This window comes from Aptenodytes patagonicus, chromosome 10, assembly GCF_965638725.1.
Source record: "Aptenodytes patagonicus chromosome 10, bAptPat1.pri.cur, whole genome shotgun sequence".
NCBI classification, from domain to species: Eukaryota; Metazoa; Chordata; class Aves; order Sphenisciformes; family Spheniscidae; genus Aptenodytes; species Aptenodytes patagonicus.
This window is the reverse complement of record NC_134958.1, coordinates 6,963,498-6,990,187: the sequence shown is the minus strand read 5'-3', so window position 1 is coordinate 6,990,187 and position 26,690 is coordinate 6,963,498. Positions and strand designations below refer to the sequence as shown.

Here is a 26,690-nt window from a genome sequence, read left to right as displayed (position 1 = left end):
TGTCACACCTACTAATGATGTGATTAAACTCATCAGCGCCGGTGGGAAAGCTGTGCCAGCTCTGGCACTGCTGAATGGAGAGCTGTATTTCACGGCAGAAGCAAACCTCAACCCCCACCACCACCCATGAGTTAGGCCGCTGTAGAGACACATTGAATATAGGATGTTAATGGCTAAACTTCCTGAGACCTAAAACAGGGGAGGTTGCCCTGGACATGCCTTTCCCATGCCTGCCTGAAGCATCCCTGTCAAAAGGTGGTGTGGCACGCAGAGGAGAGGCTGCAGATGGTGACAACGGCCAAAGAGGGACAGGCACAGGAGAAGAGAGCTACTGCACCCATCTGAGCCCAGCTGCGATGGGGGAGCAGCAGCAGCACCGGGAAGTCGCAGAACTAAAAACGGTGATAGCCAAAATGGTGGCACGTGCAGAAGGTGAGGCTGGGGTCTGGCTGCAGGATTCTGCTGGAAAAAAAGCAATTTAGCTGAAAATTTGAAGGAATCAAGCATTGCATCCTCTTCTACTCTATTTTTCCACCTGAGACTTTCTGTGCATTGAAGTTTCCTTCATTCTTTATCAAGTTTTCCGGATGCCCTTGAGTAGGACAGAGTTGCTGGAGTCCCATGCGTTTTAACCACTGTGTTAAAATTCTTTCTCCTTACTTTATTTAGCCAGGAGCGTAAATAAGCAAACCCACAAACACAGGAACCTGGTTCCCAGATGCCATTAGAGCCCTCGAGCACTAAGTGGCCATCGCAGATATTGCCAGTTGCCTTCTGCTCCCCTTCCTGCAGCCAGCCAGATGCTCCACCCCAGTGAGCCCCGCTGGGACCATCTCACAAACCCAGCACCCGGTAGGACACATCTGACTGTTTTTGCTCTAATATAGGACTGCTTCTAGATGGTCAGCTCTCCGAACCGGGTGAGTTTTCTTAGAGGAGTCTCTAGCCACCAGCACTCCATTAGGGTTAGCCACAAGAGGAAGGACGGAAGGAGAAAGTGAGTCTACAGAAACCTCTAATGTTCTGCAGTGTCTGATAGGATGAATAACCCCTGCAGACATACGCTGAGCAAACGGGACAGTCCTCAATTATGTCATTGCTGGAGCATTTACTTCAAGGAGAAACATGACTACAAATGCTGGGCTTAAAGCCTCGGCTGGTTTCACTGCCTCTGGATAAGCCGCTCTAGTCCAAGAGCGTTAGGTATGCGTATGCAGCGTGCACAGGCAATGACACACATGTCTGCGTATGAAACAGCTTTACAGCCCAAAGCGTAGAGCTGAAAAAAAAGCCTACTAAATTTCATTCTGCCCTCTTTCCTTTGTGAGAGAGGGCCCTAAAGGATTTGCTAAGGTATTGATGGGTGCTAATCCATATATCCCAGTGGGCAACCCACAGCCTCCCTCAGGAAATCGGAAGCAAATCTTGCCTACATGATGGAAATTTCCTGCTTGCCACACTGATTTTCCCCAGCCTCATCCTCACCACATTATCCCTGTGCTAACTTCTATATATTTCTCTCAATGTTTTCTAACCTCCAAGCTCACAACTTTGTAAATATTTGCAATCAGGTAGCACATCTCCTCACTCTGGTCATTCTTTAGACAAACTATTTACATACAGCTCTTTCTATCCTCAGCAATCAATTGCTTCACACTGTCTTTGTTTCTGTTGCACCTCGCCAGAAGCTGTCGACCTCATGGATACTCTCTTTGTGGGGCTGAGTCAGGGACATGGGGCTGTGTAATAAAAGAGTATTTAAAGTAATGATTGCTGTAGAGGCACACACTTTGCTCTTTGACTTGGGTTCTTTACATGGATGAGCATTTGTTTCACCAGCACACTGAAAGCCACAAGCTTTCTGGGGAGCTGCCACCCCACAAGGGACTGTGCTTAGTTCGAAGACGACAGGGTTTATAAAGACAAAATGCAACATGGCCTGGAGCGGGCACAATCTCACTTTACAGCAATACTTGCTGTATATTGATCAGAACCGTCCCGGTGCTTTATTAGCCACCCGAGAGGTGCAATGAGCTGCTACTGGAATTTGTGCTTGATAATCAAAGGCATTTGTCATTCTTCGAAATGCTCCATGAGCAGGTGTTTGATTTGGGCGTGTGTGAAAAAAGGAGGACAGCAATCCGGAGCGAGAGGCAGGGAGGCAGCAGGCACAGGTAGGGTGTCCTGCTGCCCACCCCTTGTCCTGAACCACTGGGCATCCTCGCTGCGGCATCCCACATGGCCCCCTGGACACCATCCCATGGGGCAGGACCCAGCAGCCGTGCAGCTCTGTGGCTCAGCAGAATCCTCCACCACTGGCAAAGTTCTCCCTGATGGCTTGAAGAGCAGCAGCCGTTGCTGCTGTTCAGCCCCCAGCCGCCCGGCACACATAGCTTCCTCAAAGCCCTCCTTTCTGTTTTGGCTTTCCCGCATTTCCTAGACAAACTGCTCTGGGTTTTGTTCCTCCCTCTCACTGACAGGTAGAGGTGGCCTTGCTGCCCTCTTCTTGCACCTCCCCCAGCTTGAATTTTAAACTATTTAACAGCTTTAAACGCACCTAATGAGGTTTCTGTCTGCACTTTGCTGTCATCCCTCTGCTTCTCTGACACCACGAAGAAAAGTGGTTTGGAAACCTATCACAGACTTCTCTGTGTCGGAGGTCTAATTACATGGTAACTGGTGACCTTGTAAGTACAGGGTAATATCTGCTGTGTAACACCAGGGTAAATTATCCCAGTACTTCTGCCTTCTGCAGAGATGGAAATACAGCCAGTTAAATGGTAATTGATCTTTGAACCATTTGACACTTGCCCAATACGGTGAGGAGTAACCAGCAGAAGCCCACTGGCTCTGCACGGGCCGAGGGACCGGCTCAGGAGCCACCGCGCTGGGAGCATCTGGTGTCACCTGGGCAAAGCAGGGGTTACTTTGTCACCCAGATTCTCCTGGTGCCGGCTGCCTGGGGCAGCGGGTATGGGCTGCTTTCTCAGAGCTGGATGCGGCTGTCTCCTGCCTGCCCTACGTTAGGCATTGCTTATTCAGACGGACACATCCAGAGTCATCTGCAGGAGGAAGGAGGCACCAGGGGCATGTGGATGCCCGAGGGGAACAGGCACCCACCCTGTCTGCATTAGCAGGATGGGGCCAGAGGTTCAGAGCAGCTCATCAGTGATGGGGGGGAGCTGTCTGGAGCGCCTTCTTACCCTCACCGCGAGGGAGGTGCGTGGGAACAGCACCACCGCTTTCCTCTGAAACCATCCAAACCAGACAGGCGCAGCCCCAGGCATTCACCCTGCAAACTTCAGGAAAATCAGCCAAGAGATCTGCTTTCTCCCTCCCGGCTGTGAGATGCACTTCGTTCCTTCCCATGCTAACAGCCTGTTGCCCCGGGGCTAGGGGCTGCCTGTCTGACCCCTGGTACCTTTATGGCAACGAAGTATATTTGCACACATTTTAGACCTGCTGACATCTTTCCCTCTGGAGAGCTTTGGGTTTTTATAGTAACCACGGTAGTGATTTTCAGATTACAGACTAATAAAATATTTTAATTTGTTAGGAACATGAAGGTGGGCACTGTAAGATTCTTATGACATTTAAATAGCGCTTAAAAAAAAAAAGGGAGGGGGGAGGGGGTTCTGAGCACATTTATTTTCCAAACAAGAGCACTCAAATAGAAAGTCAAAATCCCACACGCTGGTACCGAGATCAGCTCTAACACCTCCCCTCTGTGCCTGTTTCACTTGAATACCTGCCAAGTTAAATAAGCAAACATGGGATTTCGGCGTCCTAGTTGCAAACCTGTTTTTGTCAAGTGAGCCTTCCTCCTTAGTCACTCTGGCTGATTATGCTGCTCGGCAGTGACCTGACCCTAAGCGTGTATGACTCCGTCTGCCATTGCCCTCTATGGGCTGGGTCACAACTAACGGGTGCTGCAACAGGTAACACAGCGGTTTTGCACCTCTGCCTATACTCACCTATTTCTTTTCCCCCCTCATTCATTGCACGCTCTGATTAACTAACTGGACAAGACTGTAAAGCAAGCAAGTCATGGGTCTAGAGCATCCCATCATTTCCATGGCATGCAACGTACACTGTGTGCCACAAGGCAGACTGCTGCACCAGCCCCTTTCCTCTGGCTGGGTAGCAATCGCGTGGTTTGGAGTGAATGAGGCTGCACTGAATAAAGCAGGAGCATTTCGGAGGACGAGAGTTGCCCTTGCAGCTCTATGCGTTGATAAGGCTGATAGCTCTGTGCTTCGTCTCCTAACCTGTAAAACGGGGCAATGCAACTCACTGACTTCTCAAAGATGCTGTGCAGGTAAAGACTTGTACAGTAAAGTAATAAATGGCATGGAAAAGCCTGCCAAGAAAGGGAAAAATAGTCAAATGTTTAGCTCAGGGTTAGTTATAGCTGGCAAAAGAAATGGAGTTGTTACACAATGCATATTACGGAGAAGAATAGTAAAGAAGTTCCTTTGTTCTGTGAGTACTTTTGCCTTGTACCTCAACTGGATCATATAAGATTAACGGCAGGTGATTATGTAAAGTCTGTACTACAAGGCAGAGGCAAGTGTGAGCTCGGGCCTCCCCATTATCATTACCTGACCTTGCACGTTCCCTTTTACAACCTCAGCATTTTTTTGTGGATAGGATTTCTGGGTGGTTATTTTAAGAAAACTGTGTTAAATTTCTTGCTTCTGTGCCAGGTACCTGCTGTTTAACAAACGGGCCATGACTAAGCATAGACTGGAAATTAGAAGCATCTCCGAGTTAAAGCAATGAGATTCTGGGACCGTCTTCCCTTAGGAGCACATTTAATAGTGGTGCTTGATTATGAAAAGGATAAATCTGATGTGATTGATGCAACAGGGGATAGGATTTGATGATCCAGGGAATCCCTTTCAGCCCTCTGTACTCCCAATGAACTTATTTTTTAAGGGCGGGGGGGACGCAGTGCTCTACTAGTGGCAAACAACGGCGAAGTGTGTAGATACCTGCTGACGGTTAGTGGGTCTCCATCCCCAGATTTAACCACTTCCTATCACCAAGAAGGTGGAGCAGGTCTCTCTCCTGGTTCTGCCCATCCTGAACATACCAAGCAGAGGTGGGCGCAAGGATCCTATCTGCTTCCCTCTTTGCATTTTCCAACTACTGAGGACTTCCAAAATTCACTGTCCTTCAACCAGTACCACAAATGTCTCACCTCACAGGTTCCCTATGTATTTCTAAGGTACTTACCTGTCTCCCAACACCATAATGACTGTGTCCCTTGCAATCTTTTTTTCATGTGAATCTCCTCGGTGAAGATGAGCAGGGATCACCTTTTAACAATGGGAAACTGAGGCACAGAAGGACTAACTGAATTTCCTACGGTGACAGAGGACATCGGTAGCATGGAAGGGACCTGCAGCCCAGTCCAAGGCTGGGATCTCACTGCGGGACTCTTCTTCTTCTTCTCCATACACCTAACTGAGCTCTCCTTTTCAGAACGGGAATAGCAGAGCAGAAAGTGGTTTTCAGCCCAAGCATTCACTGGTCTGGGATTCCCATCCTCTGCCAAGCCAAGGGAGCTGAGCTTGGGGTTTCTGAGGGCACAGTGCAAGGTTGTTTCAGAAGGGATGCACAGGGAAAGTGGTTATGATGTTCCTTTCTCTCCCCTGAGTAGTAGTAGTCGTCTTTAATTCCTACTTGCTAATAAGGTAAAACGCTGTGATTTCTGCAGGATCAAATGGTGCAGTATAAGCTAAGGGAGTTTATTAATTAGCATGCTTTCAGGGCTGGGAAAAAAAAATAATAAAAAGAAGCAACATGGTTGTAGATGATAGCTATAAATATGACTCAAGCATTACCTGCCATGGCATTTTAGCCAAGGGGAGGCTGTCATGTTAGTGCTGGGCATGGCACTCTGATGGTGAATAATAATCATAAATGAGAGGGCAAGGCTTTCTTTCTCCAAAATGTGGCTATTCACAGACATGTGCTACATTTCTCCAGGGCCTGATCCTGTGGATAACACCAGGTATAGCACTTCTGTGTGAGTGCTCCTCTGCCTTCCCAGGGATTGCTTGGAGCAGTGAGTGCTAAGCCCAGTGGTAAGCAGTTGCAGGATCAGATTCATAGTGTGTCAAGCATTTTGGATTAAAAGAGCTATAAAGAAGTCACATATTATTATGTCACATTGCAAAGGTCAACCCCAGTATTTGTTCTGTCATAAGAACATGATTGAAAGGCAAAAAAATAGTGTCAGGGCACAGGGGAAAATAATTTTTTAAAAACTGCCTTCAGGGCTGAGGATACAAAATTACATCAGTGCTTAGAACTAAATTCCCATCCACACCCCGCAATTTAATTTTGGCTCAGAAAGGCATAAACGTAACAAAATCACCTTTCGGTGGCATGTCTTCTTATCCACTGACATATCCCCTGTAAAATCAGCGATATCTAAACTCACACTCCCGTGTGATTCTGGCAACAGTCAGGAACTGCCAGAGCCCTGCTCCGTCACGGATCCCAGGAGGGCTTTGCGAGATCCACTCAGCTGCTTAACACTGTGTAGGCGTTCGCTTAATCCCCGTCGCTGCCGGGGCAGGAGGAGTGGTGGTGATGCTGTGAGGAGGCTGGGCAGTGGGACAGCTAGTCCTTCATCACCCGGCCAGGAGCATACACCTCACCTAGCAATGTCACAGGCAGGTTTGGGTAATTGGACCCTGGTAATTTGTCCCAGTCACGGCTATTTTGCAAATATTTATGTCCATATCTCTGGGCTTGCTGGCACAGGGAAGCTATTGAGAAATAAATTGTGGAAGCCATCACTTTCCTGCCTTAACTTATGAGGGGTCATAACTGCTCTGCACAAACAAAGTCTTTGGGTGGATTAGCTCAATCCACTTCTAAAACAGACACAAGCAAAGGCTCCCCAACTTTCTGGATCAACAGAGCACTTCCTTGTGTGCCAGCAGCAAAACCACACAAGACCGTCAAATTCAATGTTTGCCCTTCTCACAGGCTTCTGCAGCTCACCTCCAGCAGCCTTGCAGCTTGCTGGCGGTGGCTTCTGCGATGCTGGGACAGCTGGGGACCCACTGGGCTGAGCACCCCTATGCAGAGGCTTCAGCGTGCAGCGAGCACAACGGGATGATGGCTCGCCTCTGTGGGAGGGAGGGCAGGGTGAACAGAGGAGTTACCAGCCCTCAGCTGGCTCACACGGCTCCCATCAGCCACCACCGTGGCAAAACTTGAACTTCTTTGCACTGCCAGAGCATCAAACCCACACCGATCTCTCACTGCCACTCCACTGGGCAAGGGATGTGGGGAGCAGTGGGGCAGTGGTGGCGGACATCCACTCAATCGCAGCTGCAAGCACCCAACCAGTCAGACACCGAGGCTGTGTCTAGACTAGCAGACAAAAGGCGTCAGGGCTGGCATGTGATGGTCCAACTGTTCAAATGGTCTGGTTTTAGTCCACGCCAATTTGACAGCATCCAAACAACTGCTGAGAGGACAACACAAATGAGCAGGGCAAATGCCACCCTGCTTGGAGGCATGGAGCGGTTTAGCTGCACAGAGACCAACCATGCTGCGCTCGCTGCCATCAGAGCCAGAGGATGGCCCACAGTGTCCACTAGTGCAGACACAGCCTGAACACCCACAGAGGAAGATTGCACTGAGGACTTTTGCATTCATCCCATATTATCGCACCGTCCAGACAAGCCCCAGAGAGTTGCTATAGTAGAAACATGTACAGTTTCCATCACACATGTACGCCCCTTTGCTGCCAAACGTACTAGACCCGACCTAGTCCCAAAGCCGCTCAACCCCATGTGTCATTTCATGCTCAAGCGGCACCAGTCCCCCGCTTCCAGCTGCCCCAGGGGTCGAGATCCACTCACTGTTGCAGCTGCCGGCGGTGCCAGTCTCTGTCGCTGCCACGCTGCGCTGAACTGGCCCTTCGGATGCGGCCCTTCCTGACAGTGAATGGGTGAAAACAAGGGAAGGAGACAAACAAAAGAGAAGGGAAGGGTGAGAGAGGGAGGGAGGGAGGGATGAAGCAAGGGGACAAGAAGGGAAAGGGTATGTCTTTAACCGAACCGTACGTCTTTCACTGGCTACAACATCCCAACACTGCACAACCCTTGCTGCGAGGGCATGGGGCAGGTGAGACCCCCTGGTCCCGGTCACCACCACCTTGCACCCCACACCATCACCTGCACCAGTATAGAGGGAAGGTGAGGGGTGAGCACTGGTGTTGGGCGAGAGCCACAGGGTGCTCTGGCCTCCTAAAACTCCTTGGACTGTGAAGCCACATCCCTTGGGCGACCCAGCGTCCCTCTCTGACAGGAGAAGTTTTAAGAGGCTTGAGCAGTTCCTCTGTATCTGGTACTTAAGCATCCTGCTCCTTGGCCATCACCAGCCTTCCTGGGCACAGTGCAGGGACCCATCTGCCTCTGCCAGCAGAACAAGACCCAGGCCTGATGACTTTACTCAAGCAAGCTTGGGTTAGCCAGAGTTAAGGGCATTGTTGGCCAGATGTCCCAGTGAAGAGTCTGGTACATCACCCTATGCTACCCCAAAAGTCTTTGTCCCATCAGCACTGTCGCAGGTTGGGGGAGGAAGAAAAAAACCTCATCCCACAGCTTCCGATCACCTGCAAACCTGCCAGCGCTCGCAAAACTGAACCTTAGGAGGGGATAAGGGAAGCAAAACGATGGAGCAGAACATACAGCACTACTTTTTCCCGTGTATCAAAGTAGGAAAGATTTGGGGAATGAGAGGGAGGAGAAGGGGTAGGGATCGCAGTGTGCAAATTAAGAGTGAATGACGAGCATAATGTCCGCTGACTTTCTAGTAAGGTGTTCATGTTCCCACCGGGACAAAAAGGAGACAAAATCCCAAGATGAAAGGGCAGTTGGTGAGCACAGTGGTTTGGGGGGAGACTTCTGGCCGTGCTACTTAGGAGCTCAAGCTGATAGCTGCCCGAGGAATACCAAAAATACGGCCTCAGGCTGTGTCCAGCTAGTCATCGCCCTGGGCGCCTTCCTACCCTGCACCAAGGGTGAAAATTGAGCTGCTAAATGTAGCCGACAGCTCATTCTGCTTGGGGAATTGCCCCGCGAATGACTGACTCACCTCCCTTCCCGAAAAGTTGAGGTAGGAAATGGGTGGGGGAAAGGCTTAGATAATTGTTTCATGATGGTTGTTTAAATTGCCTCTGCATTACAATGTTACAGTTAGGGAAAAAGAAAAGAGAGATCTATCACATAAAGCCGCAACCTAAAGCCAGCTGTGGCAGAGGTATGGACATTGGAAAGAAGCAGAGCAAATGAAGTCATCCAGCAGTGGAAAAAAACATCAATATAATATAGTGCAGAACAAAGCAAATTCTACCTCAAACACAGAGCTGAAAGAGAAACATCTTCCTCTGTCAGATCTATTACCATGCATTTATTCCAATAACAAATAACTAACCCAGAGAGTAACCCAAACCTGATTTATTTCTCCATCTAAGTAAATATGAAGAGGCAGCCGAATCTGACTGTAAAAACCACTGATCTCATATGTTTTTCTTGTATGTATTGGAAAAAATAAGAGTGGAGTTTCTGCCTTGCTGCCAGGGGATGCTGGCAAAGCATTTGAGCTATAGATATTGTATCTTGTCACTAATGACTGCAGGGAACTAAAAGGGATTTGGATTTTTTAATGCTTCACACTAATTGATAATTTGGTCTCAGAATCCACAGTGGAACACAGGATTTGCTATATTGGATCAGTCTAGTGGCCCATAAAATCTGGCGTCTTGCCTCAGTGATGCTCAGAAAAATTATCATCCAGTGTCTTTGCTTATAAGGTTGCTGGCCATTTCTGTAAGGCCACGCAACTGTAACAGAGGAAAGGTCCTTCTGGCCTGCACAGGAAGCCTCTTTAAAACCCTGAAACGTGCTTTTTGGCAGGGCTATATTACATCTTTTCTTTTCTTTTTTTTTTAATGCAAGGAAGAAACTCTGTAACTACAAACATTTTCAACAGACACGCCGCTGTTTTTTCCTCTTGGTCACCACAGCCCAAATAGCGAGAAGGTGAACTTGCGTTTTCAGAGGGCAGATGAGAACACGACTGGGGCCAGCGGAGGGGAGATGCCTTGTACTGAGCCGAACAATATTGATTAGGCAGCGTAAAGGTTTCCCTCACTAATTCCTTTAGCAATCTCATCATGTGTTGCCCACATAATTGGATGGGGAAGAGAGAGGTGTAATCACTTAAGCATTCAAAGCTTAACACACACCAAGAAAAGATTCCTATTTTGTGTGTGTGTGCAATTTTGTGCATCGTTGCCCCTTGATTGTACATCGAACATGCTGTCTTTGACAGCCTAGCCCTAAACAGCCTGTATATTAAAGACAGCTGCTTGCAAATAGGGGCTTTCTCCATTCAGCTGGTGTGGAGAAGGAGCTTGCTGTGGCTGTGAGAGAGGCAGGACTATGAAACAGGGAGGGGATCAGGAGGGGAAAGCCTGCGGAAACTCTGACCGTGCAGGAATCAGGAAGAAAAAAGAAAGGTAATGGTTTCTCTCCATGCAAGCATCTTAATTAAGGAGGACAATGAAGATATTTGCATCTTAATTTTTCTAGGGAGGTCTTCAGTTTGTCTTGAAGCAAGGCTTTTCACACTGGGGAAAATCTTAAGTCTATCTATCTCACTCAAAAAGTCACTGCTCCACTCCAAAAATCTGAAAAAAAAAAGCAAGCCAAGTCATAATTTATCCATGCTCCCACTAAACTGGCTTATAACTTCTCTGCCTCCAGTTCTTTTGCTTATCATATTGAGGTTTGGGGATGCTCCCCACCTTTCCCGACCTATGCGTGATCTCATGGCTGTCCCAATGGTAAAGGAGAGCTGAGATCATGGTCCTGCAGGTGGGAAGGCAGAAGGAAGCCACTGGGCCAGCTGGGATGCAGTGGGGAAACGGGTCCAATAATGTAGAGAAGGGGAGAGGGGAGAGTTTTACACATCCAGGTCTCCCTCGATTGTAAGTGGCAGTGGTCCTTCCAAAGCGTGAACGGTTCGTTTCCATATGCTCAGGAGCACACACGCTGTTTCTGGTCCACCTGGGCTAGAGTAATGAAGCTTGCTGTCATACGGTTCTCCACGTTCTTCTGCTCTAGCTACAGTTTAAATCGGGCCACCTTGGTAAAACCAAGGAACCATCAGCTCCTCTGGCCTGTCCTGTACAAAATCCTTCCTTGTTTCTGATGACACCACAGAGAAACATGTTTTGGCTGGATCTCCACCATGGGAGAGTCTCTCTGGCTCAAAACTAGGCACTGTGCTCTTTTCCATGTATCTCACAGCTTTCAGGTTAATGGGATGTTCAGAGCGGGAACAACGGAAGGGAGCACATTGCATGCAGGCAGACTCTAGCAGGTGGTTGGGAACCACACTTGGACAATACAAATTAGCACAGGGGAAAAAAACAGTTTCACAATCAAGGGGAAGAAAAAACTACTCAAGGATGGGTGGGGATCACCCTTTCTGGATCTGTTGGCTGCACCCAGGGAACACTGAAAATGGAAGAGTCCTGCCCTCCCTAGTTAAGTTTTATGGGAAGAGAATTGCTTTGAAGGAAAGGGCTCCTGAAATTGCTGCAGGAAACTTGCTGTCACAAGTTTTCACAGCAGAGGTGAACAGGCTTGCTGAACTGAACTGAATCTCTGACTTCCTGGGGACGGTGTCACTACCCCTCAGCTGGGTCCAGCATTTGCCTGGTTACTCCCAGTACCCTCCCCAGCTCCCAGCAAAGCAGAGATCAGCCTAGACAGCTTTTAAGAGCAGCCAAAGTCCAGTCAGGTGGGACCCTCACCTCAGCGAGAGATGCATAGGGGAGAGTATGGAAACAGAAGAGCCCACGGCATATGTCCCACAATATCTTCCAGTCCTCAATAATCAGTGGCACAGGGATTTCCTGAAACAGGGAGGTATTTTGTGTTTGATAGCTCCTCATAGATTACTTTGCTTCTACAATTCTGTTCAATCACTTTTTCAACCCATCTCAGCTGTTGGCACCTACCATCTCCTGAGACAAGGAGTCCCGCTACTTTACTACCCACTGTAGCATCTCCGTTGAATCCGAACCTGCCATGAACATCACCAGGTCTTTTAGGTCAGGAAATACTGAAAAACAAACAGTTCCTTCCTATTTGACTACATCTATGATCTCCACAAATGGAAGGTCAGGAGTTAAAAACCATCAGGAAGCTAAACCGAAAGGCTTTGAACTCCCAGCTCTCTGGAGCTCAGTCCAATGGTTGGGAGAAAGCAAAAGCCTCAATTCAAATGTCTGGGAATGGGGTTGAGCTTTGATTGAAAGATCATAAGTTTGATTAGGTCTCAGTAAGCGTGTGAGGGTTTGGGTGGTTTGGGGAGAAAATAGAGGGGTTAAACATGGAGGTCAGTGTTTGGGTGAATATTGAGACTATATTAAACAAAAAATCCGAGCCAAATGACTTGCAATGCAGCAGCAACATATCCTGAGCAGGAGAAGGGGTGAGCGTGGAGGTCAAGTACCATAGCAGGGAGTTTTTATTTCCCCAAAACAAACTGCTCTTTTGTGCCTGTGCTTCAAAGAAGATGTCACCAGATTGTGAGAGCTCTTCACCTGTCACATCCCGCTCATTACTGAAAGGAAATAAATGGCAACAGCATGAAAACAGCAACTCAAGCAGGAGAAAGACAGGTAGACAATGAGGAAAAGGGGAGGGGGGAAACGGGGCGGGTGGAGGTCTTGGCAGGGTGGAGAATGGGGGCAATTACCATTTCTGAGAAAATGCCAGAAATACAACACAACCTAATTTCCCCAATTAATTCCTCTGCACTTGAGCTGTTTTGTGTGAAGGGCTCTTAATATTTCAAACAGGAGGAAGGGGGGGAAAAAAAAAAAAAGACTCAACCTTTTTTTTTCCCTCAGTGTAGAAACGGGGAAGTGTTGAAGAAAAATGTCTGGCTAACACACAAGATGATGCTGTTACATCTTCCTTTCAGGAGATAAGGAACTGTGCCGCAAATTCAATTTGCAGAGGTTTTTATAGGAGCCACAGAGATATCAAAGACCAGCACGTTCAATATCACACTGACTTTTCCTGCACGCAGAACACACCAGGACAGGCACAGAGACACTTAACCCATGCGCCCACATTGAGCAGTTCCCTCACCTCCCTTGTTTCCAGCCCTACTGCACATTAGGGGGAAATTGGTTCTTTTGTCCCCAAACCACCAGTCAGGGCAGTTGTGAGGCACCATGGCATGAGCCGTGCACACCTCATGGGGCATAGAGGTGTCATCTAGGGGGACCGATGGCAATGAAAACAAGGAAAGAAATAACAAATCAGGGGTTGGGGTGATGAGACGTGGGGTAAACAGATGCTGAGAAGGGCATGTAATACTTTCAATAGCAGACATGTTCTCCTGCACATACCAAGACTATGTCTCTGCCTGGCTGCCCCCCCCCCGTATCAGTACTAGGGGTCTCCAGGTCACTGTGAGACTTTCCTGCCCTTACTTATGCAGGTATGACAAAGCAAGACATGTTCTCCAGGATCCCACTTAATACAGGAGAAATTTAAAGTACTTTTCACTTCTAAGTCTTTTCCTTAGTGCAACATATATTTACAGCTACAAAACCTTCCCAACACCCTGGCAGAAAGGGTGGAGAGAGAGAGAGAGTAGCACATGATATATTTCACCTCAGAGAAGGGGTAGAAGAGACAAAAGGTGATGCTCAGCTGCTTAGCATCTGCACAGCACTTAGGTGCTGGAAATGGATGTTGGAAGCTGAATGTAGCACACACATTGTACCATCTACACAAGATTACACACAACAGTCAGCACAGCCAGGGACTGAACTTGCTTTCCCCCACCCATCAACATTGAAACGGAGCCTGAGCACACTGTCTGAGCGCACGGAGCCTGGCTCACTCTCTGTCCGGAGCTGACTAATCCTGCCAGGGTACACCAGGTCTACAGTAAAACCTGAGAATGGCAGCTTTTCTTTTCCCCCAGAGTGAGTCAGTACCGTATCCCAGATAGAAATTCAGAGGGAGTTTTCCTCCCCGTTGCCTGTTGGCATTCCCCTTCATAGGTGATGGTGCAGAGCCCTAGCACGCTCATCGCAGCGCTTCTTCCTGGTGCTAACAGGGCTGGGCAGCAGTTCCCCTCTGCTGGGCTCCATCTCCCCTGCTGTAAACATGCTGCACGAGATGGACAGCAAAGCAACAAAGAGCATCAGGGGGCACGGAAGCGGGTGTTGTACAGCTGAAGGATACACACGGGCATTAAGGAGCCCTGGCAAGGATGCACAAACAATGCCAGTGGGAGACTACAGCTAATCCTCTGGAGTGAGCTCAAAGCTGGTGGGAACAGAGCACCATTCAATGATGGTGTGATCATTTAGGGACCCTCTATCTAGGAGAGCGTGGGTCAGACTAAATTTACTTTCAATGTAAGGCTCGTCTATGAGTCTTATCTACCATGCTAAATGAGCCTCTAAAGGAGCACGACCCAGGCAGCTGCTAATCCTTGGTGATCTATTACTTGCGTGGAAACTTCACTGGAAAAATAACTGACTGTACCCAGGAGAAAGAAAACAATTTTGAACTCCAGAGAAGAACTAAAGTAAGAGATGGTCTAGATGGGAGACGATCATCAGGAAGCAACCTGACAATGAGTACTGAAAATTATAAAGAATATGGGTTTTTCTCTAGCCATTTTAAGGAAAGAGAAGAAAGAAAATGTGTACACAGTAAACCTTCATGCTTCAGAAGAGGAGGCATCTGTCAGAGGGATCCTAGACTTTTTAAAGAACACTGACCTAAGGCTGAAGTCATAGTAGAAACGTTGTTTTGGTTCTGATGGTCTAAGGGTGTGAGAGCCAAGGTTCATAGGAAGAGATATTAATCTTTTATTAAACCAACTGATACTACTGGAAAAAAAAAAGAGCTCAGAGAGGGTCTGTGTGTCTAAAATTCATTCTTTTTTCCCCCTTCAACAATATCATATGTTCTAATAAAAGATATTGCTTCTTCCTGCAAACCTTGTCTCTCCCAAATCCAGACAATGCTCCAGAGCGGTGAGGACAGAAGCAGGGAGCATTTTTTGTTATTATGTTTAGCTCTGTGTTGCTAGAAATAGAAACATACTTTCAGAGCCCTTTGCAAATCCTGCATGTGTCTTTTTTTTTTGAACAAGCAGGTGTCCTCTGCGTGATGAACTGTGACCTGGAGCACACTCAGGACAGACCTCGGGGAAAGGACAGAGCTAAATCCCCTAGAGGTTTCAAGCCCAGCCCAGGATTTGGGGTAGGATGCCAGAAGGGTAGGACATAGGAGACCTGGACAGAGGGATGTCTTAATGAGGCTTAATGCCTACAGAAATCCTTCCCCTACTCGACATGTGTCTTCACTGCTGGGTTCCCACCCATGTCAGGACATTACCTTGGAAGTTATGACTACGATTTGAGACTATTCTCTTCTAAAGATGAAGAAATATTGCCCTTTCCCTGGGCAGCTGCTACATGTTTTTGTTTTGGAATTGAATTACACATTTTGGGGGAAGAAAGGAAAACTATCTGGATTGTACTGGAGCACAGGGGAGTTCAGAGCCACAGAAGGGCTCTGGGAGCAACTGAACCCCAATCTGCTGGGTGAAAGAGCAGCTGGGGGTCCTAAACCCAGCCCCAGTGATGCCCCCAGCTCTGGACAAACCCCCCAGCTGCCGTGACAGCCTCCAGCTCCCCAGGCAATGCTGTGCAGGCACTGTGTGCCTGACTTGCTTCAGTCTCCATGCCACACTCAGCTTGGCTGAGGCACAATGTCCCTGACCTGCAGCATCCCACCACCCACTGTCAGAGTCCTGAGTCATACCTAAAAAAATCACCTACTCACGCATTTTTTTAAAGAGAACAACAAGGAAAACGAAATCCGCCCAAATCTTTTCTCTCCAATATGGATATATTCAACCCTGCCTTCCCACAGAGACCCACACCAAAGATTGCACAGCACGTTACACAACACATCACAGAAATGCTTCTCCAGCATCCCCAACTTTTCTCTTCACACAGACGCTAGGCTACTTCTCCCCGTCTCCCCAGTCCCTCCACTTTCCTCCACTTTCTAATCAGATGCTGTCTCACCTCTCCCCACCACCTACACTTCCACAAACATCTTCTCTCCATCCTGTCTTGTTGAAAGAAGGTTTAAAGGCACCAGCTGACGGGATCCCTCTGTGATGCAGAAGGAAAAGGACGCATCTGTCTTCAGGCAGAACATGGAGAGCCTTGCGGAGAGGGGAAGCAAGCCTCTCTGCTGCTTTTGTTACGCAAATATTTGTTTTCTGTATCCAAATGTGTAACAGGAAATTAAGCAGTTCACCTTTGTTAAAGCACTTTTGCATCCCACAAATGCAGGAGCCAGATGGTGTTCTTTCTTTGTTTTAAAAGATTAAAAATGGAAAGAAAGGAAATGGCTAGGAGCTAATCCTCAGCCTGGAACACACTCACATATCCACATGCCCAGTTATCCATGCTCGTGGGGCCTGGGCAGGAACAAACACGGGGACCCAGCGGACTGAAGTGAGTCTGCTTGCAGAGAGCTCCAGACCCATCACTTTGTGTCAGCTTCAAGGTGGAATCCTTCACTCTATTCCCAGAAAATGACAAATTACAATATTCTTCCCAGGCTGCAGCTTGGACACACCAAGCAATATTTTCTAGAAACCACCTGAAGCAGAACTTTGCTCCAGGCCCTACTGGTGGGAATGGCAGGCTATCGACAGGGGAGAGCTGCTGTGCACAAACACTGAGAATCAGACTTGGGAATATCACCAGGCAGGTTGTAGATGTGACCAGGGACAGCACCAAAGAGTTTCAAAGTTCAACTCTTCAGCCACATCTCCACCTTCCATAGGTGAGACCCAGGAGCAGTTTGGTTCTCACACTTGAGCTCATTTGCTCTCTGCCTGTATCCATTCAAAAGCCCTCACTTGGGGTACCTTGGTGGATTTTATGATAGGTCTGTGCACTCGAAAGGATTGTCTCAGGAGCCTTGAAAAGCCAGTTTTCATGCAAGGGATGTTAGGAATTAAAATGGCAAGGAAGACAGAGCACAAATGCACAACTGTTGTGAAGCCATATTGGTTTTCTCACCTACGTTTGCAGGAGAAAGTGAAAGCTTCTTCTTACCAGAGTTAAAGTCAAGTCTAATACAGTCAATTCACGAGCCCCGTGTGGCTTCATTAGTGTCACAACCAGGTTTCTGTTCAAAGGGTTGACTACTCTTGTTCATAGGGAACTTACTTAGAAGTGCAGGTTGCCACACAGAAACCCAATAGATTTCCCAGTCCAGAGACAGCAAGGCTCACACCAGTTCTTGCAGAGAATGAATGCAGCGGTGCTGTGCAAAGACAGAGGGAGAGGAGAGGACAGGTACGAGATAGTGGTGGATGGGGAAGGACAGAGACTGTCACATAACCATGAGTGCACCAGAAGGGTGAATAATGAGATCAGCTCCATGTGCTCTCCTGGTAAACATGTCCCACAAGGTAGTGATTAAAGAAGGAGATTGAGTAATGAACCTATCTGGGTTCTTCTCATATGCTGGGAGTAGTGTGGCTGGGCTGCGGCTGGAGGAAGGATGAAGGACACTTGGCTCCCAGACTTCTGCTCTTTGCCGGGGGGGAATATATGGCCTGGATGGGCTTCTCAGCTCTGCCACTGAACCCTGCTTTGGCCTTGGGCAAGTCATGTAAACCCGCTGCCCCTCACGCCACCAATGTAAATATGGGCAATCAAAACCTTAATTTGCTAGGACCCCTTTTTGGATTGTAACAGGAAAAGGTCTCCATGCCTGCAGAGCATGGACTTACTGATCAAGAGTTTTAAAAGTACCCAAAGTCAGTGAAAACAGAGAAAGGAAAATCAACTAACAACAAAAGGCTGTGCCGGTCTGAAGCTCAGCTCTTGCTCTGGTAAACAGGTGATAACTAGTTATTGCTTTGGTCATGCATGGCAGTTTGTGTTAGCAGAGAAAAGTCCACTAGAAAAGCCTTACAACACTGCACGAGGTAGCACGGAGCAATCCTCAGCAAAGCATTTTGCACAGACAGGATGAGGTCTACAGGACACCACCACAGAGAAGACAAAAAATCCCACAGCAGTGAACTGGCCTATGGAGATCTTCTCAATTCTCACTTTTTGGAGGCCCTCCCAGCCTTCACATGGCAATAGCAGCAAGTGCTGCCGTTGCAGAGAGAGCTCTCAGTGCTGCAGGAACACAAACTCGGCTGGGATTGTCTCAAGCGGTGTGACACTGACTGTGGTTGAGGTAGGTTTAACACAACTGAAGAAAAGGAGCCAGGCAAGAATGTGGGTAATCACACAGGCTGCTTCTCATCCTCCCCTGGGTCTTCTCTTCCCTACTCGCTACTTCCCGAAGTTTCTGCAGTGACGGGACCGTAGCCACCTCTCTTCCCTCATCACTGCCCAGTAACTGCACCGAGACCTTTTCCCAACATGGGCTGTTGTGTTGCACAGTGAAGATCGGCTCCCTCACTGGTAATTAAACTTAGTTGACAAGCCAGCGCCCTGGACTAGGAGAGGTGATATGTCTCAGCAGAAATCTGATAACATTTTTCCTCCTCCCCAACACAGTAACTCCACTTGGCAACTGCCTATCACATAAAGAAAAACTTCTGAATCAGATCAAGACCATAGGTCAACCCTTTCTTGGGTAGCTGATAGAAATCACCCTCAAAGCCAAACATCCATGTTGCAACCAGAAGTAAACCAGCCTTAGTCCAAGCATCAGGCTAGAAACCACTGCTCCTTAGCCTGAAAAGCCCTTCCATGCCGGTGGATGGCCCAGCGACAAATGCCTACTCCAGTGTGCTTCAAACTCTGCACATCACAGCTTCTCCTGTAGCTGAGGAAGGGTGAGAAACATGCTGTCCCTCCAGGGAGGCTGCCATCCCGGGCAGATAGGGCAGTGCAGACAGGTACAAAGGGAGTGTGCAAGACAAGGGGACAGTGCAAGCACAAATCACAGAAGAAAAGGCTGGAAAGGCATTCCTGATTCATTGAGTCCACCCCCAGAGACGAGTGCAGGATTTGCCTCTGCACTAAACGCAGGCATTTTTATCTAGTTGCTTCCTGAAATTCTTTAGTGACAGGCCCTCAGCAACCTACCTCTGGGAAATTATTCCATTGTCTAAACGATGACCCTGCTGGAAAAAAGTGTTTTGAGGTCGAACCTAAATTGCCTATTATTTCCTCTTCCATATTTTATGCACTTATCAGTCAGTCTTTCAGTTGCCTTTTCTCTAGGTCCCTGTATTAAGTTTCTTTATCTAACACCAGAGGTCACAGCCTGTAGTCTTTGTCATCTCTTTGGATTACCTTTAATTTATCAATGTCTTCAAAAAAGAGGGAGAAAAAAAATAGAAAAGAAGTAAGAATGGGATGACTTCAGAGACATTCCAAAGCATATGACTGTGTGCTGGGGTATCACAGAGAGCTCTGTGTGTAGGCATCTGCATGGATGTCTGAACTACAAGCATGCCCAGGACTGAAAAGGAGTAAGGACAGTGGTTCAGGGATGCCTGATTGACATCTGTGTGCATGTTTCAGTGAGGGAATAACCAAGGAAGTGAGCCCAAGCACTCCAAAAACTGATTTATTGTAACATTTCCTAGTCTCCCTTTGCTCTGAGCATCAGACTGCCGCTGGAGCTGCCTTACCCTGTAGTAATCAGTGCTGTAGACATCTCTTGACATCCCAAAGTCTCCAATCTTCACCAGCAGGTTGGCTCCGACCAAGCAGTTCCTGGTGGCCAGGTCTCTATGGACAAAGTGCTGGGAGGCAAGGTACACCATTCCAGAGGCGATCTGGCTAGCGATGTGGAGCATCTGGGATAGCCCTAGCTCCCCTTTGGCTTGTCGAGGCTGCCCATCCACGAGGATCATAGCATCTGGGCCATGTGCCCTATAGGGAGGAAGAAGCAAAAAGCATAGAGTTGGGTCTCAAAAGTGACCAGGAGATAGGAATCCCACACGGTCGCTGGTCCTGCTGGGGTGAGGACTAGTCCCCAACTCTGCACTGTGAGGATGTACACACAGCTCCAGTGGAAAGAAAAAAAGAAAAGCTTAAGAGAACAGGAGGTTGGGGAAACATTTGGTGGGTGAGCAGGTGCCATACATCCTTCTCCTATCCTTACTCTTCTGCAAGCAACCTCTTACGGCCACAGATGGAGACAGACTGCCAGGAGAGAGGGACCATTGGCTCGATGCAATATGGACATTCCTCTCTGGCAAGACCTATGCAAAACTAATGAGCCTCCAGATATTTATATATGTGCTCCAGTTAATTCTTACACCTTGGAAACCTTCCCAGAGGTAGAGATATTGCCCCCTTTTCTTCCACAGCCATCATATTTTTGCTACCTAGTCTCTTTATTAATCCCAAACAGCCTCCTCTATTTCCTCCAAACATCATACCACCAAACAACCTCCCCCTGATCAATAACAATACAGCCAGAGATCACATAAAAGGTTTCAGAGGAACACCAGCAGCTTCCTACCTGGAAAATACCTTTTATACCCTGAGCTACCCCAGAGGTAACACAGGTACTGTAAACTGTGAAGGCACAAGCAGAGGTGCAAAGGTTAGACCTGGATGTCAGCAGATGCAGAGAACATCCTGGGCAACAAAAGGACATATTTTGCTGAACCAAGTGCATTGTAAATTCAGGACTGAAGGTCAGTCTCATTCCTGTCCTGTCCCCTTTTTAGTCCCCTCCCTTGATGTGTACCAGGCCTGTCTTTGCCATGCTCCCTCTGTGATGTCTCTTCCCCTGGTAGAGCTCACCCTTTGGTAGCCTGTGTGAAGGTGGAATAACAAAAGCCCTCATATTTAGGGAAAAGCAAGAGATTTTGCTGTGACCTTCCTCCTTGTGACTAAGATACAGTACAGCATTTCCTCCGAGGCTTTCATTCTGCTCTCTTTGAAACGATTCTTGGCATTTCACCCCTGCCATCAGCAGTAACCTCACAGAGAGCTAACAAATTGAAATTGCACATACAGAGCTTTCCCTCCTTCTTGACATGGCACTGAACAACCCACAACAAGAAACAAACTGTTTCCCTCCTTTGTCTCTGTTCCCTAATTGCTCTGTTGGGCTTGAGGGTGCACCAAAGGGATTAGCATCGAGGCATTTGGGGCTCAAACGATAGTTTTTCAAATGCCCTTGTCTTCAGCTATCTCCTGCTGCCCTACAACTGGGAACATGGCTCTGAAGGTCCCCTCCTGGTAGAAAGGACAGCTGGAAGAGGAGAGGAACTCCAGAAATGAGTGCTGATGAGCCAGGAGTGGGTTTTGGCAGCCACGAGTGGGTGATGCTGCAGTGACTGTGGGATGAGCTGGCTGGGAGCAGCACTGCAGGTGGCAGAGCTGGGGCTGCCGGGAGAGTCTCGAAGTCTCGCAGGCATGGTGAGAGCAGCAGCACAGTGGAAGAACTTCTGGGGGCAAGGAGGAGCTGCAGAAGAGTGTGTGCAGAAATAACTACTTGATGTCTTATTTAAACAGCCCACAGATGGGTTTACCCCAGGAAATTACCTGGTGGTGACAACAGATGTTGACAGCAGGTGAAGCTGAGCCCGGACTGAGCAGGTTAGCTAAAAACAGCAAAGCAGGACAAACAATAGCTTCTAAAACTGTGCTGGACAGTTTGTACCAGTCATGCCTTGCAGTTACACCATATTTAGCTGCAGCTGATACCTGTTGTCATCAAAGGTAAACATTCCTAGGTGAGAAGTGAAGGATATATTACTATCTCATTACTGCCACCTTTTTCAAATACAATAATGGCCACCAAAGAAATGTCTGTGTCTGAAGGGAACAGGTGACGCTTAAAAAATGGTCAGCCAACACCTTTATTTCACTGGCTCTTTTTACATCCTACAATATAGGACACATCTCAGTATGCCCTATGTAATACATACACCTCCCTCCCTCCCTTTCTCCATCCCACACGGGTATAGTCCAGAAGAAAGAAGTATCAACACATTTATGAGATTAACAGGAGGGATATTAGTACATTTAGTTGTGTCAAGAAGCCTGCAGGGAATACAAGAGGGGTCTGCTCATCTCTTTTTGGGGAAAGGGGTTTAATTCAGCTTTACAGAAAGGCCGTAAGATTGGGTGGATCCCCTGTTAAAGAACCGTTGGGGTTTTTTTCTATTATGGAGTGATAGAGGCTTTTGCCAACATGGGGAAGAAAATCACCCCTCTGGCTGCATGCTGCCTCTGCTGCAATGCCTCCTTCTGTCCCAAGACAGTCCAACTGTGGGGGCTGCTCCATAGGAAGGACTGACACAAAAACACCAGAACTATGCAACTTTTCTAACAAAATTTATTGCCTTTCTGAGTTAACAGCAAATGGCAACGACTTACTATAGACTGCAAAGAGGGTTTGCAATGGCAACATGCAAACATCCCTACCTCAAATTTGCTGCTGTCACAGACAGAAAACAAAAGCTAGAAAACCAGTGACAGAAGGAAAGGGAGGAAGCGATGGAGATATTCGGCGAGCAGAGAGGGAATGCAGTTGCTGCAGACCCCCCAGCAGCGGGTCTGTGAGCCAGGGAGAGCCCAGCCTTGCCACGCACACAGCCTGCGGGCAGTCTCCAGCCCCTGTGCACACCAGCCCTAGGGATGCTGTGCTCCCTGGAGAGCGATGCCTGTGTTTCTCCTCGGCAGGATCTTTTCACTATCCCTTTTCTATTAGCCAGGACACCACGACTGCAGTCTCCCCTGGTACAGAGAGCAGGGGAAGTTGTTGCACCACCAGCAATGGTCTTACATACAGGGGCCCTGGGAGGTGTGTAGAGCCATCCCAATACATGCCACCTCTAGCCCAGCTGGTAGGTGTTGATCCTAGTTCTTCCCCTTGCCACACCAGTTAATTTTACAGACCAGTAAAATTCTCTCTCTTTTCTGGGAAGTTCACAAAGGTCTAACAACACTTAGGGGAATTTATTTATTGTGCTTTTCTCTAAGAAACTGGGTCTAAAGTGAGCCTTTTCCATTTTACTGCTTTTCCAATTTCTGCAGTTGAACTGGGTAAAGTCCATCTGAGTGTTTCTTACAGACTCCCAGCGCCCCTGGCCTCCAGTGCCTGGAAGGAACCGTCTCCTGCTGTGGGCTGGGTGAATCATGCCACAATAAAAACTGCTACTCACCAGGGATGCCAGGCACTCCTGCACCACCGACCTTCTCTGACCCCCTTGCAGCCCCCATCCCTCACCATCGCCGCTGTGAAGATAGCAGATAGCTGACCTGACGGACAAAGCCTGAGACTCTCTTTCCATATGCCCCCTTAGGCGTTTTGCTGGGTATAAGGTCCCTTGTCCCAAAAGCCAGCTTCCTTTGAGATACAAAGGGATTTCACTGCCTATCACACACCAAGGTACAGAGAAGGGAGCTCATAGCTGCTTGCACCATAGCTGCTTGCTCCACAGCTGCATGAGAAGGAAGAGCTGGCAGCTAAATGCAGCTGGAAGATGTGAGGCTGCAATCCCGGGGACCACACATCTGGAAAGTTTCTTTTCTTTCATAAAGGCCAAAGATAATACAACAATGAGCTTTCTTCTCCAGTGACACCGGGACAGGCCCTGGCCTCCCAGGGCATGAGCCTTATCCTCCTCTGAGGAGGATAAGGTTGCTGGTTCTGCCAGGAAAATAGATCGGTCAATTTTCTGCTCTTCCTTGTGAAGCACTTCAAGAACGTGGTCTCTCATGCTCTATTTTAGACTGCCTTCCTCCAGTCACGAGGCTGAGGCACTGTCCTTAACACTGCATCTCTAATCTGCTCTAAAACACTGTTTCAGCTCAATGCACGGTTTCATGCCGGTAGGCAGAGTTCAATCTGCTGCTGCTGGGAGGTTGCTGAGCACCTGCAAGACAGTGTACCACAAGAGAGGGTCCCAGGGTAACCAAGGCTGCTCCCCTTTGAACGTGGGTCTGAGGAGCTCTGCAAAGCTAGTGTAGCATCAGCCTTCACTCGTCCTACCTTGTCAAGGACGTCACCTATCCAGAGCCTGAGACAGGGACTGAGCTACAAAACCATATTCAATCTACCCACAACTATGCTGAAATGAGGAGGGAAACCAATGCACGGATGTTCCCAGCCCAGCCACTGCCCTGCGAATGCCCCAAGGGAGCTGCAGACAGGTTGGCACTACTTGGCAGAGGAAAGAAGAAACCTTTGAGGTCTTTCCCCATAGCTCTTCTGGTGTAGGTGATTCCTTAGAAATGAAAACCTCAAGGAAGGACCTGCGTTTCCTGGTCAGAAACTGACTGTGATGGTGGAAAAATAATCACTGAGCGTATTCCAACCCCAGATCTAGACCTGCTGTGCTCAAGCCTCTTTTTCCTGCTGCCATCATGTTCACACTTAGCAGTCAAAACAGGAAAATATCAAGGGTCCAATTTCTAAATACTGGGAAATAAAACTACTAATTATTTCAAGAGGTAAGTACCACTCCACTTGCATGCAGGTTTCAGAGCATAATTTCTGTATCGTGGGAGAACAGCACCACAAAAATCCTCCCACAGTTGCTCCCTGCCCCTCACCGCTGGCGGATTCAGGGCACACAAATGATCTGCCTCATGCTGATGAAATGGTTGAATGATGACTGGGGGGGGTGTCCAGCAATTTGCACCTCTCTAGGGGCAGGGAAAGCAATTACGGCACTTCGTCAGGCCTTGCCTAGCTTCTTGAGTAGCGTGGTGCCACACGTTAGGACAGTTTGTACCTCAGTCAACATCTCTGTCTGATGAGGCTTAGGGAACAAGGACGAGGAATGGACTCCAAAGGCACTGCCTGAGGCCCCTCCAGCATTTCTCAGCTCTTTTCTGAATATAGGAATGAGAACTAGAGATCAGTAAATGCCCAGGATACCAATCAGACCAAGGACTCCAGCAAGTTTCTCAAAGGAATATTTTGGTTATGGTGTTACTGAACCAGGAGTTGGGTGACATGGGGAGTGATGGCTAGTGGCCTTCCTGCTTCAGCAGGGCATGTCTTTGCTGGGTGGATGGGACTTAGAGCTGCTGACAGCCATGGCTTCGCGTCCTACCCCCGCAGGGCAGAGAAGGATTACAGCCACGCTTCCTGCAGCTTCAAACTTGCTGGGGTGGGAGAAGACAAGTTGGGTTTCCATAGCTCACAGGGACCACCCCTAGGACTACCTAAGAGGAAATGTTGGGGTAGTGTTAATAAAGCACCACGTCTGGTGAGGACCATCATCTCCTACAAGCTGTCCTTGGAACAACCAGCTCTCATCACCCAGCCCACCAGCGCCCGCATGGCAGTGGTGTCACTGGTACACGGCAGATTTAGAACAAGCCCCACTGAGGCTGCGGAGCAGCTGTACAGCATCTCCTGTGCCCTCCTTCGCACGTACCTCAGGAACTTGTTCAGGTCCCCGTGTTTCATATACTCGAAGACCATGATAAGGGGGTCGCCGTCACCACACACGCCGTAAAACTTGACGATGTGCTCATGCTGCAGGTTGGTGAGCAGCTCCGCCTCCCTCTGGAAATCCTTGCGGGCTGCCAAGGTGGGGTCTTTCAGCGCCTGAAAGAAGGGGCACAGATACGCACAGGGTGGGCTCAGGCAGGGGCAAAGCCAGAACAAACGGGTCGCAGTATCACAGAGGAGCTGATGAGGAAGGGAGGGTAGAGGAACCGCTGCCACCGGCCCGGTTGCACTGGGAGGGCTGGCAGTAGGTGCCAGTGGCACCACCTCGGTGTTTCGTTCATGTAGTTACCGGCCCAGCAGGTTCCCCAACTCATTTCCCAAGCAGCAGCAAACATACCTCAAAGGGTAATAGCTTCCAATTATTCCCAGCTCGGGCAGGATTTGTACTGGTGACCTTAGGGGTGAATGGCTTCATATCTCATTATTATTAAATTCCTGAGCCAGCCAGTCCTTGCTATCTGTCTTTTATTTTGAAATAGCTGACTACACTGCCTTTATTCAGAAGATGGATTTGCCTGGCTGTGCAGTTATTGTGTGGATTTTTCAAACTGCCTCTGAAGAAGGACACTGTCAAGTCTTTTCTCATAATTTTTAAAATCGTGTTTTTATTCCCTGCTGTTATAACAGCTCCCCTGGCAGACTGATGCTGAAGTCGGTATCCTTATTGAGAATATCTCGTCTTCCACATTTGAGCACACCACTTTGCCATTGCAGGGTAGCTTGCAGGCTCCGGGCTGTGTGGACCAGCCCGACATCACAGGGTTGCTATGAAGATGTTGCTGTGGGTGCAGCCAGTGATCGGGGAGGGTTCCCCAGGGTTGGAGGCCACTTGTTTGTGCATTATAGTGCAGTTGCATCAGAAAGCTAGTTTGAAAGCAGCATGTTGTCATCCCAGGGTATCAAGGGAGGGCTCTTCCATGAGCACTTAATAAAAAAGTTGAAGTCCAGAACATTTGACAAGATGGGATGGCCACGAGAATCAGCACAGCCTTTGCAAACATTTAAGGAAATGAAGAGGCAATTCTGGTTTTGAGTTGCTGAGCCTCAGTTGTATTCTCCCCATCCTCCACAGGCCAGGACTGTTTAGTACCAGTTCTGGCTTTAACCGTGCAG

At 48.4% G+C, this 26,690-nt stretch overlaps 1 protein-coding gene across 2 annotated transcripts in view; it reads right to left on the bottom strand.

Moving 5' to 3' along the window:
* The window catches only part of NTRK3 (neurotrophic receptor tyrosine kinase 3), a 229,612-nt gene that overhangs the window by 23,219 nt on the left and 179,703 nt on the right, over positions 1 to 26,690 (bottom strand). The window contains exons 15-17 of one of the 2 annotated variants that reach the window (XM_076347948.1): positions 25,501 to 25,673; positions 19,777 to 20,020; positions 7,890 to 7,964 (exon numbers count right to left, since the gene is read on the bottom strand). In XM_076347948.1, coding sequence (XP_076204063.1) covers positions 7,890 to 7,964; positions 19,777 to 20,020; positions 25,501 to 25,673 — 492 coding nt within the window. The remainder of the gene's footprint in view (positions 1 to 7,889; positions 7,965 to 19,776; positions 20,021 to 25,500; positions 25,674 to 26,690) is intronic. The other variant, XM_076347949.1, reaches the window with a different exon arrangement.